This window comes from Engraulis encrasicolus, chromosome 24, assembly GCF_034702125.1.
Source record: "Engraulis encrasicolus isolate BLACKSEA-1 chromosome 24, IST_EnEncr_1.0, whole genome shotgun sequence".
NCBI lineage: Eukaryota > Metazoa > Chordata > Actinopteri > Clupeiformes > Engraulidae > Engraulis > Engraulis encrasicolus.
Genome location: NC_085880.1, coordinates 6,445,873 through 6,463,809, shown reverse-complemented (window position 1 = coordinate 6,463,809; position 17,937 = coordinate 6,445,873). Strand labels below are relative to the sequence as shown.

At 42.6% G+C, this 17,937-nt stretch overlaps 1 protein-coding gene across 1 annotated transcript; it reads left to right on the top strand.

The window, feature by feature from the left end:
• Positions 1–5,363: 5,363 nt before the first annotated feature.
• LOC134441652 (C-type lectin domain family 4 member M-like) lies at positions 5,364–14,777 on the top strand. The gene is made up of 4 exons (XM_063192041.1): positions 5,364–5,547; positions 12,550–13,639; positions 13,674–13,994; positions 14,597–14,777. Exons 1-4 carry the CDS (start codon positions 5,541–5,543, stop codon positions 14,745–14,747), a joined length of 1,569 nt encoding a protein of 522 aa, XP_063048111.1. The 5' UTR covers positions 5,364–5,540; the 3' UTR covers positions 14,748–14,777.
• The last annotated feature ends 3,160 nt before the right edge of the window (positions 14,778–17,937 follow it).

Sequence of the window (17,937 nt, the reverse complement as noted above, 5' to 3'; positions counted from 1 at the left end):
ACATTGACAGCGTTGAGGGCAAGACAGGCAGATACAAAGCGTGCCTACCCTGGCTCTGCCTGGCATTCGAAAGCCGAGCCTTCAGCTACCAGCCAAGGCTGTGCGACGCGTTCCCATGGCAACCTGTCCAAGCCTGAGTGCTTTGCTTCGTGCGATAACTTGGGGTTTTGATCGGTCTCCAGTTACTGTAGCCTACTTTTAACCGCTAAATTCTTCTGAATCAATGTTTTTGTTTTGCAGAATAGTTTTTAAAACACGTGTTAGTTTTTATTTTTAAGAAATTTATCCTAGGGTGGGCAGTGCCTACCCTGAGCGCACCTTTCTGGTGTGTCTTCATGTTGAAGTTGAGCTAAAAAAGCCTATGCTTACTGATATGATAATGTTGTGTAGATGTTCATATACTTACAGCATGATGATTGGCCTGACTTTTGCTGTCCATCTGAGTCCCATACTATGTGAGGCATGTGTAAATGTCCAGGAGGAATCAATAATCTAACTGCACTCTTCAGTGTTCTGCTGCTAAATGAGTGTCTGTATATTCAGGTGAGGTTTTAGAACCATCTCCATAATGACATCACAGTCAAGTGACCCTATTGGAATAGAGTGGCAGACTAACATGTATCTGTTCAAGACACTATTATCCTAAGGTGAATCTGGTTTGAATCCTTTACTGAGCTCTTACCACTTGTAGGGTAGTATAAAGTTGTCCCTGTCTGTCTCTCTATCTCCGTCTCTCTCTCTCGCTCTCTCTCCCCCGTGTGTGTGTATTCCTGTTGAAGGTCAGCTATAAAACCTATGCTTACTGATATAAAAATGCTGTGTTGATGTTCATGTCCAGCTGCTAAATGAGTGTCTATACACTCAGGTGATGTTTTAGAACCATCTCCATAATGACATCACAGACAAGTGACCCCATTGGAATATAGTGGCAGACTAACATGTATCTGTTCCAGAGACTATCACCCTAAAGTGAATCTGGTTTGAATCCTTTGCTGAGCTTATACCACTTGTAGCTTTTACCACTTTTCTCTCTCTCTCTCTCTGTCTCTCTCTCTCTCTCTGTGTGTGTGTGTGTGTGTGTGTGTGTGTGTGTGTGTGTGTGTGTGTGTGTGTGTGTGTGTGTGTGTGTGTGTGTGTGTGTGTGTGTGTGTGTGTGTGTGTGTGTGTGTGTGTGTGCGCGCGTGCGTGTGTATTCATGTTGAAGGAGAGCCTAAATAAAACCTATGCTTACTGATATAATAATGCTGTGTTGATGTTCATGTACTTACTGCATGATGATTGGCCTGCACCCCTGACTTTTGCTGTCCATCTGAGTCCCATACTATGTGAGACGTGTGTAAATGTACAGGAGGAAACAATAATCCAACTGTACTCTTCAGTGTCCAGCTGCTAAATGAGTGTTTGTAAACTCAGGTGAGGTTTTAGAACAATCTCCATAATGACATCACAGTCAAGTGACCCTTTTGGAATAGTGGCAGACATCACAAACAAATGACTCTATTGGAATAGAGTGTCAGACTAACATGTATCTTTTCAAGAGACTGTCATTCTAAGGTGAATCTGATTTGAATCCTTTGCTGAGCTCTTACCACTTGTAGGGTAGTATAAAGTTGTAGGAGATCTGGAACAATGTCTCTCCCTGTCTGTCTTTGTCTCTGTATCTCCATCTCTCTTTCTCTCTCTCTCTCTCTCTCTCTCTCTCTCTCTCTCTCTCTCTCTCTCTCTCTCTCTCTCTCTCTCTCTCTCTCTCTCTCTCTCTACGTGTGGGTGTGTGTGTGTGTGTGTTTGTGTGTGTGTGTGCGCACGCATGCGTGTGTAGTTATGTTGAAATTGAGCTATAAAACCTATGCTTACTGATATAATAATGCTGTGTTGATGTTCATGTACTTACAGCATGATGATTGGCCTGCACCCCTGACTTTTGCTGTCCATCTGAGTCCCATACTATGTGAGGCATGTGTAAATGTCCAAGAGGAAACAATAATCCAACTGTACTCTTCAGTGTCCTGCTGCTAAATGAGTGTCTGTATACTCAGGTGAGGTCTTAGAACCATCTCCATAATGACAAAACAGACAAGTGACCCTATTGTAATAGAATGGCAGACATCACAGACAAGTGACCCTATTGGAAAAGAGTGGTAGACTAACCAGTATCTGTTCAAGAGACTATCATCCTAAGAGTCCTAAGGTGAATCTGGTTTGAATCATTTTCTGAGCTAATACCACTTGTAGGGTAGTATAACATTGTAGGAGCTCTGGAACATTGTCTCTCCCTGTCTCTCTGTCTGTCTGTCTCCCTCTCTGTCTCTGTCTCTGTCTCTCTGTGTCTGCGTGCGTGCGTGCGTGCGTGTGTGTGTGTGTGTGTTCTCCATGTTGAAGTTGAGCTATAAAACCTATGCCTACTGATATGATGCAGTGTTGATGTTCTTGGAGCAAACAATAATCCAACTCTTCTTTGTCCTGCTTCTAAATGAGTGTCTGTAAACTCAGGTGAGGTTTAAGAACCATCTCCACAATCACAGACAAGTGACCCTATTGGAATAGAGTGGCAGACATCACAGACAAGTGACCCTATTGGAGTAGAGTGGCAGACTAACACGTATCTGTTCAAGAGACTATCATCCTACGGTGAATCTGGTTTGAATCCTTTGCTGAGCTTATACCACTTATAGGGTAGTATAAAGTTGTAGGAGCTCTGGAACAATCTGTGTGCGTGTGTGCGTTCATGTGTTCTTATGTCCCATTACAGGTGCTGATGTACTTTGCTGAGCCAACGATCTTGAAGAAACAGTGCCCTCTGTCCTGGTGCAAGCTCAGCGAGACCCTCACACTGTCAATTCTACCAGAGTCATTCCTATGCATTCCTGCCACCTTCACACCATCAGAATGGCTATTCTCCGAAGCTTGGAACACTGTATCTAAGAATAGAGTTAGTCTTGATTCACATGTACGCAATAAGCCACTAGTCTACATATTTTCCCACTTTTTTGGCAACATGGCCTTGAGCACTTAAGGTCACTTTAAAACTATCCTGATTATCATGTCTTTTGGAGGTGTTGTGTCACTAGAGGGCGGAGCCTGGGTACTTTAAGAAAACACTGTCACTTACTCAATTTCTCAAAATTCCAGGGGTGTGTTCCTCGAAAACGTAGTTGTTAGCCAGTTAGCAACTTCGGTAGTTGCCAATGGGAAATAACATTGCAAAGTAGCTATGTAGTTAACAACTATGGTTTCGAGAACTGCACCCCAGTTCATGGCTTATCAGGTGATGTAGTTGCACGACTTGCATAAATTTCCAGCCTGCGTTATAATCCTTATTATTCATATTTGTTCTTCACAAGCATCGCAAAAATAATCCATCCCCCTCTGATTAGATAAAAAAATTGTCACATTGAAATGAATAATGACTGAAAAATAAACCAAATGCAACAAAGGAAGCATTCATGGCTGATAACCACATTAGAATGGAACCTGAAGAGCATTCAAATAAGCTGAATATAAAAACCCCTGCTTAAACAAAATGGATGACTGATTCAGGGGGGTTGTGGTATTGAAATGAACAGAATGAGTATAAAAGACCCTTGGCCTTTCCACGTTTGCCTTTTATTCACCCAGACACTTTAATCTTCAGGGATGGGAGAACAATAATAACGAAAAATACATGAAAGCCCAAAAACCGGAGCAGGTAGGCTGTGCACCCATATATTGTATGTCAGAGGTCAGCTTCGGTTTTCATCTGTGCTTTGGTTCCAGATATATGTAGAGACCAGCTGTCTGTAGCTTAATTTCCTCTTTCATTGGCATGACTGCATCACAACTGCTGGATGGCACAGGATTCATGTAAACATTAATTTTACTTTTACAGTAAACAGATGGGAAGAACAGACAGCACAACAAACTGCTGATACTCCGTGTTGCAATGTTCAATCAGTGACTGTGCAATTATTGTTTCATTTTTAATGTATTCATCTATTTATTTACATAGAGTGTACACTGTGTTCATTTTGTAACCTATTGTGTGTGCGTGCACATTGCCTATACATATGTTTAAGAACAAGAAAGTGTATATGCGGTTAGTAAAATTTTCAAGCGCTTGGGGGACTGGGGGATGGTGGCACGGAGGATGGGGACACTTGCACTTGAGTGTCATTAATCCGTCTATTACTGTAATCTCAGCCTGGCTCTTCCCCTCATGCTCAGATCAATACTTGTGTGTAATGCCCGTTAGCGCCTTTGTTCTCCACAATCAGACTCAGATGGTGCCGAGCTCTCATTTTGTTTGGCTTTGAGGAATAACAAGGTTGTTAGTTGCAAAGGTTGCATTGATTAATAACTCTCTTCCCCCCATCTGCATCCCTGCCACCCAGCTCTTATCCAGCCATCCAAGCCACCAACCCTCACACGGATGAGTAATTCTCAGTAATGGGAGCTACCCTGCACCAGGAATCGATTTTAGGGGCAAAAATGCAGCAGAGGGACAAAAGGATGGTAGCCATCTCTCTCCTTCTCCCTCCACCTTTCCCCATTCATCATCTCTATACCTTTCTCTATTTGACTATCTTTTTGCCCTCTGAAGAAAAGGTGAGTGTAGACAAAAGGGCTCAAATGCGCTCATCTCAGTAATACACTCAGTGTTTACAGTTCTGTTAAAGTTGTTCTGTGATGAGTTCTTAGGAAAGCCCTCAAGACTGGAGTTGATACACGACACTAATTGTCTGATAACAGCTAAGTGTTATGTAATAACAAAAAAGGCCATAGTCAGCCTACAATATGCATCTGATATCAGATCAAATGAATTGGTTGCACTTTTAAGTGACTTCAGTTAGGCTGACACACCGTTAGCAAGATTTAAAAAAAGGCCTATTCATTATATATGACACATTAGTCAGACCATCAACAGTCACACACTAGAAACACGAAGGAGAACATTCTTTGATTTCCAGTTAACGTAGATAGTCTAAAACATATGAGGTGATGACAGACTACATACGTAAATGTCCAGTCCATGTCTCCTGCCTTTTGGTGAAATCTAAAAGTGAATTAAAAGCAGAATAATGGAAGAATGATGTGGACTCAGTATTTCATTACAGTTCTACCCCCTGAAGGCCACAAGTGTATGAATTTGGGAGGGGGTTTAAAATATACAGCAGTGCCTTTCTGTTTGCCTGATCTCCCTGGCTTGTCCGTGGGGGTGGGGGGGGGGGGTATCGGTAATAGATAAAAAGGAACAGAGACAGAGATAATAAAGATACAGCACAGAGAGAAACCAATGAGCCATTACTTATCCCCTCCATCTTAACCCCCCCCCCCTTCTGCACATGCACGCACACACACACCTCCTCCTGCTCCTCTGGCCCCTCTCTCCTGTTTCCTCCGTATCTCCTGTGTGTTGCAGACGCAGCCGGAGGGCCAGATGGTGTGTGTTACACTTGTTTCCCTGTTGCTGCGTCTGGTGTTTATACGCCACGGCCAGACACACACGGCCACATCCCTCAAAACACGATTTCCACATCGGAGCACAGAGACGCACAGGGGAAAGGATGGAAGGTACTGCATGAAAGAAAGAAAGAAAGAAAACAAAAAACAGATAAATCACATGAAATTAAAAACTAGACTGCCTGTGCAGTCGCCTTCGACTGCTTAAGGTATATCCCCGAAACACGAGGCTTCCAGTCCCCCATCATTCCTACCACTCCCGTCCACCTTTTCATAAACGTATATGATAAGTGGTATTACAGGTATTGCATATTGTTACACTGGCATTACACTGTTATCACATGGTGTTAAATACATTACACTGGTTATTACACTGTACCTAATGTGGTAGATCCACTGAAAGGGTGAACCTTTAAAATAAAGTGTTACAGGGCAAATCAATCCACCCAGTCAGAAGTTATGTGCCAAATGAAAATTCCGCCATTTTGAAATTATTGGCCTCCAAACTCTAATCAGTTCATGAATCTACCCTAGAACATTGAAACACCAAATCTGGGACAAATCCATCCAACTGGTCAGAGGTTATGGGCCAAACCAAAATTCAGTCATCTTGAATTCAGCCATCTTGAAAGTGTTGGACTCCAAACTCGAATAAGTTCATGAACCTACCCTAGAGCATTAACACACCAAATCTGGGAGAAATCCATCCACCCAGTCAGAAGTTATGGGCCAAACAAAAATTCGCCCATCTTGAATTCAGCCATCTTGAAAGTGTTGACCTCCAAACTCGAATCAGTTCATGAACCTGCCCTAGAGCATTCACCCAGAAAATCTGGGACAAATCCAAACATCCGTTCAAAAGTTATCGCGTTAACACGAAAGACCTTACGCGGCGGCGGACGCGGAGGCGGCGCGCACGCAGACCCCGAAGCCGCCGCCACGAGCCGCCAAACCAGCCATAAAGAATCGTGTCATCGTGTATATGTATCGCACGCTGATGCATTCTGCGTGTTGGTGCGACGCCTTTGGAAGTTAGTTACCGTGTGCTCCTCAGACGTAACGGTAAAGCGCTTTCATGCAATTTTGACAAGTGACGAGGTTTGCTCAGGTTTCGCGCCGTGTCGGCGATTTTCTTTTGCAACAGCGCATAGGGCCTATCTGTTGCTAAACGCAAATAGGCCTATGCTTTGCTGTGTCCTAACCAAAACCATCTCTAAACCTAACCTGTCAGTAAAGCAATCTTTCTGCTGCTTTACTTTTGCCAAGAACAGCTAAATTGTGCCCAAACCTAAACCATCCCTAAACCAAACCTCTGTGTGTCATCTATACGCAGCATGGCGACATTTTTCACCGGATTACACTGCACAAAATAAAGTCGACATCTTTTTCTGTCAGTGACAATGACAGTGACTGGATTAAAAAAGTTTTTGTATGACTGTGAAACATTCTGAAGCAAGCAGTGATATGCTGAAATAAATAGCCAACTAGGTTATTTGTTTCAGGCTACAATCCATTTCTTCTTCTTTCTAAATAACCACCTGTGTTGTGTAAATCTAGTGTGTAGGCCTAACCAGTAGGCCTACACTGCATGCGGGAACCTTATTAATTAATCAGTAGCCTAGAATGCAGACCATGAGCCATTTACAGCCATGAACATTTTGGTGGCTGCAGCAGCCATTAAAGGGGCATTCCACCCGTGGAGACATGAATATGTTACTGAAAGCAGTGTTGCCAAAAGAAAATCAGCCAAAGTCGCTATGGGCTTGCTGAAAAGTCGCTAGAAGTCGCTAGATGACGTCATGACGTTACGTATGACGTCACAATTTCACGCACGGCGCGCTGATCTACAGAAAACGTGCCCACATGCCCTCGACCACAGTACAAATGGGCGGTGCTAGCTACTTTTTGGAGATCAGAGCTTATCTGCAGCCCCGCTTAACCGTGGGAAACGCTTCTGACGGCGGCGCAGAGTCCGAATTATGTGGAAAAACGATTCATTTGTCACTGAAAAGCATGTTTTAAAAAGTCGCTAGATGCACCAAAAAGTCGCTAAAGGCGTTAGATTAGTTTTTTGTCGCCATGTGCCCGAGATTCACTGCGGTCAGTGCGACCAGCCTGCTAGTGCTCATTTAAATTTGTCATATGCTTGTAGGGTAGACCCGAGTAAAGTTAAGTACAGGGTACAGTTTAGGTAAATCAAATATACCTGTGTAACAACAAGACTCTGATCTAATTCCAAAGTGTAGGCATTAACATAACATAAATGACAGTCCCAAAACATTTGGTGACCATATCGAAGATTGTGTAATCTCGGTTTATGTTGACATTCGGTTCCTGCCATATCTTTGTCCCATATCGCTTGCCGTAGTCTCATACAAGCAGATGTACGTGCATGAGAATTCCTGTGCGTATCACAAAATCTGCCACACTGGTGCATCATGTGTCACGTCTGTCTCTACCCGCCACTGGAAATGCATTGTGTGGTGTCGTGGGGATGGACACTGATTTGCCTCTCACAAGACAAGCGAAATAGTCGCTAGATTCGGCCAGATTGAGCCTGAAAAGTCGCTAAGTCGCTAGATGATTTTTTTTGTCGCCAGAGGTGGCCAAAAGTCGCTAAATCTAGCGACAAAGTCGCTAAATTGGCAACACTGACTGAAAGTGGGTCATATGTATAGTAGAATAGTAACATACATTTCTAATTTGGTGCCTTCTTGGCCAAGAAAAGGCAGAAAATGACTTTTTAGTGCTTGTGGATTTGTGACAACAATCCCCATAATGCACTGCAATGCTCAAGTTCCACAGGCCACACCCAGTTATTTTGGACTCTGCATCATCCCTCCCTCAGCTTGCAGGCAGTGTTGCCAGATTGGGCTGTTTCCCGCCCAATTGGGCTGCTTAGGATGGTCGTGTGCGGGTAAAAATGGCATTTAGGAGAAAAACCCGCCCAATTTTAGCCATAGAAATCAATGGAATTTGGCGGGATTTTGAGCTTCTAGGCTGGTTTTGAGCATTTTTTGGGCTGGAAATCATCAGCCTCATCTGGCAACCCTGCTTGCAGGTGCATCACAGTGGGACAGACATCACTGGAAAGGAGAAGCTGGAGCACACTGCAGCTTAGTTTTCAAGACTTTATTTTGTGCACACACGCGACCAACGTTTCTGTGTTGCTACACCTTCTTCAGAGTCAAATGATAGCAAGAGAGAGACACACATTTCAAGACTTGACATTCACAGGTGATCCTACTTGGTTTGGCTAAATTGGTCTGATCTCATTGCAGGTAATTGACCCCACCCCCCAACACCAGGACAAGATTGTAGACAATCAGACAGCTTGCCAACTTCCCAAAACAAAATAAAAAAGTGAAAAAAACAATACACAAAGAACATTGTCAATAAAACCACAGCTACAATTATTAGAAGACCACAGCTGCGATGCTGGAACAATTTGTTACAGAGAGCAAGACATATTGTGTTCCTCATTTATGCCCTTAGGCTCCACTGAATTTAGAGTATGAATCCAAAATGCCTTTCCACAAAGCCTCTCTGTCTAATTGTCTGCAATCTTGTCCAGGTGTTGGGGGGTGGGGTCAATTACCTAGAGCTAGTAGAAGTTTGATAGTGAAAGAGAGAGAAAGAAAGATTCTATGAGTGGATGTGACAGAGAGAAAATAGGAAAGAGAGGGAGCCCTTACAATGTGAAAAAGAGAGGCAGAGAAAGAGGGATGAAAGGAATGACAGGAAATAAAGAGAGACAAATCATTTGAAAGGCGACTGTCACAATGAGTTTAGTCATCATCGACAACTGTGCCATTTAAACCTGTAATCCCACACATTTATCCCACTATAGGGCCGCTTATTTTGAAGAGAAGTCTCTGGTACTGGAGAAGGGTTGAAGCATCAAAGAGCTATTTGAGGATGTTTTGTCAGCCCCTCAACCAAAATGTCACGCTCTTCATCTAATCACAGCCTTATCGTGACATTACAGCTCGAGGCACGACCTGGCACGGTGTAGTGTAGCTCAGCTCTGTGGAGAGAGGGACTAATTATGGAAATACAGAGTGAGAGACACACACACAGGGTGAGAATGGTGGTTTACACTGTAGTTTCTATGTTTGACAGTGTTTCACACTTAAGAAGTGGTGTGGACAGCACAGCACGCGGCTCATTCCACCTTGGCTAGGGTTTTTCAACACTGGGCTCGGGACCCCATTTGGGGTCGCCTGGAATTCAAATGGGGTCGCCTGACGTGTCTTAAAGTGTGTGAAAAATGAATACTGATAAATAATACTAACTATTAATATAGCATAACTATTCAAAATTCTTTTTGAAACACCATTTACAATCTTAGACTATCATAAATACTGTATCTATAGGTTTAATAGCCTACAACTTATGTAGCCCAGTCATGTTTTAATTTTTGTTGTGAAAAGGTGTGTATGGGGTCCCCAGAAATTTGGGATGACAAAATGGGGCCCCATGCCAAAACAGGTTATAACAGTCATAAAATCTATAACAAAAATATGCATCTCAAAGATATCGCTAGATTTAAGTACTTCATGTCACCTGGATATCTAGAAAAACTGATTCATGTTTACACCAGTAGGGTGTATTAATGTAATGGCCTCTTTATTACCCCAAAAAACAGGACACTGAAGAGGCCACAGACAGAAGACTGCAGTGCTGATGCTGATAGTTAATGTTAAACTGCTGACTTAACTGAATTAACAGAAGTAGAAGCCAAAGACTGAACGCAACACTGAGTCAGATGGTTAATCTAAAACCACTAACCTGACAAAATTTCCATAAAATCCCCAGCAGTCACGGCTTTAAGTAAATTATTTTGTATAGTGCCCAGTTTCACGATCTGTCTAAAGAGGAAGTGATATCAACTTTCCTTCAGGAGGAGTTAAAAATTATTTAAAAGCAGAACTGTGGTAACTTCATTTGAGAGGCATTTCTGAAGTTCAGTAGAGAGAAGCTGAGCTACCAAACGTGCATTATGGCAGAGATGGCTGAGCATATTTACGAAGACACTGATCAAACTATACATTTTAATTTGGATGAAGAAAATGTCTATGTTAATCAGGGAATAATTAAAACTGAAACATGCGAAGAACAGAAAAATGAAGGTGAAACGTTAACTGGTAAGTGATTGCTCTCTCCTTTAACTTAACCTTATTTAAAATGATACGAAATATTCTTGAAAATATCCATACCAACCAAATATTCTTACTAACCAAAATTCGACAATAAAGGATTAGAAAAAAAATGTTTGGCGCCATCAACATGAAAACATGGATCCATCCATCCTGGCTCAATGGTTCAACCTGTTGGTGTAATGGTGTGGGAGATATTTTATTGGCACACTTTGGGCCCCTTGGTATCAATTGACCTAATGACCACAGCCTGAGTATTGTTGCAGACAGTTAAGGCAGTTCTGAAGGAAAAAGGGGGTCCAGCCCGATAGAGTACTAGTAGGCTAAGGTGGACTTAATAAAGTGGCTCTGAGTGTATATGGCTGGCTGGTAATTGGAAGCATGTAAGTTCATTTCATAGCTTAAATGTTCCTGAGGTTGTGTAAGTGTGTACAAACCTTGTTTAATATCACTTTTGTTTACGTGAACTTGAGGGTCAAAGACGAGACATACTTTTTTTTGGTCCGGATCAAATTAAGTACCATTTTGTTTCGTAGGATTACATTTTTGTTTAAGTCAAACTACATTGTCTACTTTACAACTTCACCAACTTTTTAAGTAAAAAAATGCATATCTGGAATAATCGCAAAGTCCAAAATTGTCCAAACTTCAATTTCACAGTAAAAGGGAAGTCACTTGCGCTCTAACCTTCTTGGTGCGTCCAGTCCAGGACGGTATACAATGTAGAGAAAACTGGTCCACTTCGGAAAGACTAGGCCAGGGATGACTGGAGCACTCAGATACTTTTTACTATTTTATTGTGGTGCAAACATAATTATGTTTGCACCACAATAAAATACTAAAAAGTATCTGAGTGCTCCAGTCATCCCTGGCCTAGTCTTTCCGAAGTGGACCAGTTTACTCTACATTCAATTTCACAGTATCATCCTTATAATCATCCTCATATATTTTTTTGAAATAATAAGCAAAACTATCCTAACTGTCCAGGCATATTTAAGTGTTGCTCTTGTTCTATTGTTGCTAACCAGTTAGCAACCTACTAGGTTTCCTACAGGAAATTGAATTGCACTCAAGTAAGTTGCTTACTTAGTAGTAGTAATGCACTAGCCTCGCAAGCCATCCTACGTACTTCCGCCAAAGGATTGGCTCCACTAGTCTGGCCTTTGTGGAGTGTCTGGAGCGGTAGGATTTTGATGCGCAACTAACCCTAAACCTAACCCTAACCCTGAGCCATTGGGGGCTGCCCCCTTGCACGGGTGAGTCATAAATGCTCTTTCGTTATGTGCAGCGCGCACTTATGTGCTGTCACAATGACAATGAGAATTGTAATTTCCAAGGTGGCCTTTCTTTCGAAAACAACATTCAAATTACTAGAAACAAAAAAATATCCCAAGATAAGGGCACTTTGAGGGCTATAGCTCCATAGGACTCAAAAATCTGAGTGCCCCACATGGAAAAAGAGTGGAACTGCAACCAAACGGCCTTGTTCGTACAACAGAAATGCACTATGAGAGTACTGTGAGTTACACTTCTGTTCCTTGGAATTTTCTATTACCTATGGACCACTGGTAACTCATTAAAATTGCGGAGAATGTCTGAGTTCTTAGTCCCTTGCAAATGTGCCATGTCCGTAATCGGTGAAATAATAAGTCTGGCACAAATTACTTACTGTGTTTCTGTGAAATACAGACGTCCTGTGATAATTTAAGTCCCATGTGAATGAGTGTGTGTGTGTGGCTGTGTGTATTAGTGATTGTGGTGCGTTTCTCGACAATGCCATTGCTAATAAAGTTAGCAACTTAGCTGGTTGGTATGCAATTTCCTATCGGCAACCTACTAACACCTATTGACACTGTCAATAAACAGCCCTGGTCACCTAATGAAAAAAGGGTTATGTCTGTATAATGGTATTCAGAACTGATTATGTGGCATATTGTTGTTCTCATCTGTGCAGGAGGTGATACCAGAGAGGTCAAATACTTCAGAATGGCAGTAGTGAGTCTGGGGCTGTTGTGTGTACTTCTGCTCTCCATCACTCTACCAGCGGCCATTAAAGGAATTGCAGAGAGAAACCAGCAACAGCAACTCATTCACATCAACCTCACCAAGGAACGAGACGAACTTCAGGCCAAGACCACCATCCTGACCGAAGATAAAAACTTGTTGCAGAAAATGAACACCATATTGAACCAGAACAAAGACCAGTTACAGGAAAATATCACCATCTTGACCGAAGAAAAAGACCAGCTGCACGAAAGAAACGCCATCCTGACCCAAGAGAAAGGCCAATTGCAGGAAAAAAACACTATCCTGTCCCAAGAAAAGGATCAGCTGCAGACAATGAACACCACTTTGAACCTGGACAATGAACAGTTACAGGACAATATCACCATCTTGACCCAAGAGAAAGGCCAATTGCAGGAAAGAAACACCATCCTGACCCATGAAAAAATACAGTTGCTGACGATGAACACCATCCTGACCCAAGAGAAAGGCCAGTTACAGGAAAAAAATGCCATCCTCACCCAAGAGAAAGATCAATTGCAGGAAAGAAACACTATCCTGACTGAAGAAAAAGACCAGCTGCAGACAATGAACACCATCCTGAACCAGGATAAAGAGCAGTTACAGGAAAACGTCACCATCTTGACAGAAGAAAAAGACCAGTTGCACGAAAGAAACGCCATCCTGACCCAAGAGAAAGGCCAATTGCAGGAAAAAAACACTATCCTGTCCCAAGAAAAGGATCAGCTGCAGACAATGAACACCACTTTGAACCTGGACAATGAACAGTTACAGGACAATATCACCATCTTGACCCAAGAGAAAGAACAGTTGCAGGAAAGAAACACCATCCTGTCCCAAGAAAAAATACAGTTGCTGACGATGAACACCATCCTGACCCAAGAGAAAGAACAGTTGCAGGAAAGAAACACCATCCTGTCCCAAGAAAAAGACCAATTGCAGAAAATGAACACTATCCTGACTGAAGAAAAAGACCAGCTGCAGACAATGAACACCATCCTGAACCAGGATAAAGAGCAGTTACAGGAAAATATCACCATCCTGACCGAAGAGAAAGGCCAGTTGCAGGAAAGAAACACCATCTTGGTCCAGAAGATGGACCAGTTGCAGAGAAGAGATACCCCCATGGAAGTGTTTTGGTTCCAGTCAATACTACATTTCCAGAGATATGAGAAGCTGGAATGAAAGCAAACAACAATGCATGGATCTAGGGGCTCATTTGGTCATCATCGACAGTGAGGAAGAACAAGAGTTTATCCATGCACTAATAAACCAACCCTATATCTATGACAAAAGAGCCTGGATTGGTCTTAGTGATTTGGAGACTGAGGGTACCTGGAAATGGGTAGATGGCAAAGTCCTGGATACACCTGGGTAAAATAATTTGAAATCACCCATTTAAAGTATAAGATATTAAAGTATACGTGTAAAATAAATAGTAAATCAACCCATTTAAGCCTGATGCTGAGTGTATGCAGCATTAACCTTTACTTTACTTTACTTTACTTTACTTTATTTCTTCAGGACATTGCACATTAATGAACATATACATACATGTACATATATGTAAATATGCCAGATTGTAGCCCAAGGGCTAATTTCCATCTGGTGTCCAAAATAGGCACACCAGATGGAAATTATAAACCCTTGCACCTTGAGTAGCATGGACGCTGCATTTAGGCTCTTGATATTTGAGGGGGTGTTTTTTTTTATTAAAAATGTCAGAATGTTAGAGCTCAATGAACATATTCTAATGCAAAAATCCTAGCTTTTAAATGCAACTCATTTCATGTGTTTATGTGCTTCGGAGGCTGAGATATTTGTTTTTATTGGGTGAGGGCACCTTTTCCCAAAAAGGGTTTTGACATTCAGCAGGCGTTTTTTGCAGTTCCCTTGGTATATTATACATACAAATTTGAGTAACTTTTTAAAAGCAAGACAAGCCATTTTTATTTGTTTATGCTGTCTAATTTCAGATTTTGGATGCAGGATGAACCAAATGACGTCCATGGTGCCGAAGACTGTGTAGAGGTGATAAATAGCTGGCGCACTTTAGGCCTACCACTAAAAAGCTGGAATGATAATGTGTGTAGAAAGGCCATGTATTACATTTGTGAAATACAATGACTACTGTAGCCTATCATTGGTGAAATATAATAAAACATGAAAGTTCTCCATTGACTTTTGTTGTCCTGGTTTTTGTTCTGTTTTTGTTTCACAATGGCTGTAACTAACACATGTGTTTCCTCTTATTCATAAACCATGTGCCTTTTGCTAATGAAGTAGCAGCTAGTATTTAGCCAAAATTGGATGGGACTAGTTTAATAGGGGGACATGGGGTAAAGTAATAATGACTGGGAAATTTAGTCCTGTCCGAACGTGCCATGTCAGTAAAGATCGCGCAGTATGTTGGTGAACTTCACCAACAGTTTCACCACATGTGAAACGGTCTGGATAAATGACCCTAGTTAATACTAATCCCATGCGAATGTGACCCAGTGTATGATGTCTGGTTAAGTGCATGAAACACACATTATTATATAGACTCTGTCTGGGCTTGCAAACATTACAATCTTAAAGTAAGCATACAGTTTGATTTTTAGGGAGCTGTTCCAGTCAAACGCACTCTTCGGATGCAACGACAGACATTTATACACATTAGTACGGATTCTGATGGGTTAGTAAACCAGCAGGTAATTATTAAAATGGATCAACGGGACCAAATGCCTCCATGGATTTGTAACAATATGCTCAAAAATCATTATTAAAGTATTGTGAAGATTTCAAGCACGAGACGACAAGACTGTCACAACGGCGCATGAAGATTTACCCCTCCCACTTTTTGTGTGTTTGTTTGCTGAGATATTTTAAGTCTGAATCACCCATTTCAATTACCTACGTTCTGAGAAAAAAACACATTATCCCATGTCCATACATAGAACTAGTCCCTTTAGTCCCATGAATATTATAAAAATGGCAATACATAACAAATTGGCAGTATGATAGTTAATACGTTAATAGTCTGTTAATAAATATAACTATAGATAATGTGTCATTTGTTGTTTGAATTATATAGTTCAGAGATGCTGATACTTCTTTCTTTTCACCAACATATAAAGACTGTTGGCTCAAATTCACCACTTATGTAGAACATAGTTTACACTGTTATTAGCTAAACCTTGGACTCATTATCAGTGAGGGTACCTGGGGTCAAGGGGGGATTCGAGTCTTTGAACATCCGAATCCTAGCCATCGCGATGCTGTCTCAGCGCCCTCTGACACTGATGATCTACCTGCACGAGATACAAACTTCACCTTGCTCTGCCTTATGTATTTTCAATGAGAAGCAATTTTGTTCCTGCAAAGTGTTGTGGATAGCAATGCTGCACGATCAGCCCTGAGGTGACATTGACCGTGACGTGGCCAAAAGTTTGGAAATCTTCAAGTTTATGTGTTTCTGCAAATTTGTATTGCATTCTGACCACAGCGCAAAAGATGTAAGAGCCCAATAGCCGAGCAAGACCTAGGGGCGGGCTTTGCAGTAGTATCTTGGAGGAGGGCAGAGAAGCGTTTTGGTGTTAGTGCTGGTAGATCACCACCATGTAGCTTAACAGGACCCCGTTTCTCAAAAGCATCGTTGCTAAAACAGTCAGCAACTTTGTAGGTTACCAATGGGAAATTGCATTGCAACCAAGTAAGTTGCTAACTTAGTTAGAGTGACTTCCCTATAGCAGAGTGACTTCCCTATAAAGCCCCTTCACCCAACCTCAATAGGTAGTCGCCACCCCGTCTGCAGCAAGAAGTCAGTAAAAGAAAAAAATATATAATAATATAGGCGAATATAATATAAAGCATACTAATAATAGCATTAACAAACACACATACACATGCACTACAACCTACCCAAAATAGTACATGTTAACAGTAGCTTCATTAAGCTCTGAGGGTTCTTGCTCATTAACTGTTGCCTACACATTGTACAGTACATCACATCCGTATATGTACTCAGAATAAAAAACACCCTCCAGTGTCTTGTCATCTGACATGTCCTCCTACCTCTGAAACCTCCTCAGCAATGTGAAGTGAAGGGGAAATGGAAATGTGTTTGACTGGTGTGGCATGTGAGAGAAGGTAGGCCAAGCAAAAGAGCCCCCTCACATTAGCAAGCAGCTAGCCTGTGGATATGTCTGCCTACCTGTGCAGACACTAGGGCTCGTGAACTTGCTACTGCTGGTGATGTTTATACACTGTGAAATCAAGTCGGGGGGGGCAAAAATAGAGCATGGTGTGTGTGTGTGCGTGTTTGTGTGAGAGAGGGAGTATAATGCATTGTGTGGATATGTGTATGTGTGTGTGTGTTTGTGTCTGTGTCGTGCATGTGTGTGTGTATGTGTGTGTGTGTGTGTGTGTGTGTGTGTGTGTGTGTGCGTGCGTGCGTGCAGTGCACACATACTGTATACATGTGTGGGTATATGTGTGCATGGCAGCACACGCATGGCAGTGTGTGTGTGTGCATGGATGTGTGTGTGTGTGTGTGTGTGTGTGTGTGTGTGTGTGTGTGTGTGTGTGTGTGTGTGTGTGTGTGTGTGTGTGTGTGTGTGTGTGTGTGTGTGTGTGTGTGTGTGTGTGTGTGTGTTAAGGAGAGGTTAAATGATTGGACCTGTATCTGCGGCGCTCTCCTGCGAGCACCTCCACCTCATCACCATATTTATGAGGCCCGTGGCCTTGTTCAGGGTCCCCCACTGGCTGCAGGCCATGCTGGGGGAAGGCTGAGGTGGGAGACGGGGCTGGGTGGGGAAGGTGCATGGGGATGCAAGAATTTGTGAATAAGGCTGAGTTGGGAGATGGGGAGAGGGGTGCAGTACAACGGGGGAAGGAGATGGGGCATGGTGGGCCAGGGCAAAGAGAGAGGTAGGTGGGGATGGATGATGGGGTATGGCGGTGCACAGCAAAGAGAGAGGGTGGGGCTGAGCAGGAATTTGGAGAGGCCGTGGTGGACCGTTCACTGCTCTGCCTCACTGCTCCCGAAAGGAGACGGATGAGGAAGAAGAGGTGCACAGGAAGAATGAGGACGAAGAGGAAACGAAGAAGGAGAGGAAGAGGAAGTGGAGGCTTTCCATATTGAGGTACACAATCGTCTGTCTGGTGGTCTTCCTGGTATGGAGATTGTGGTGTTTCTTAATACCAGTTGACGTCCAATTTCCCAACTAAGTAAGCCGCCCAGCCCTGTGTGTGTGTGTGTGTGTGTGTGTGTGTGTGTGTGTGTGTGTGTGTGTGTGTGTGTGTGTGTGTGTGTGTGTGTGTGTGTGTGTGTGTG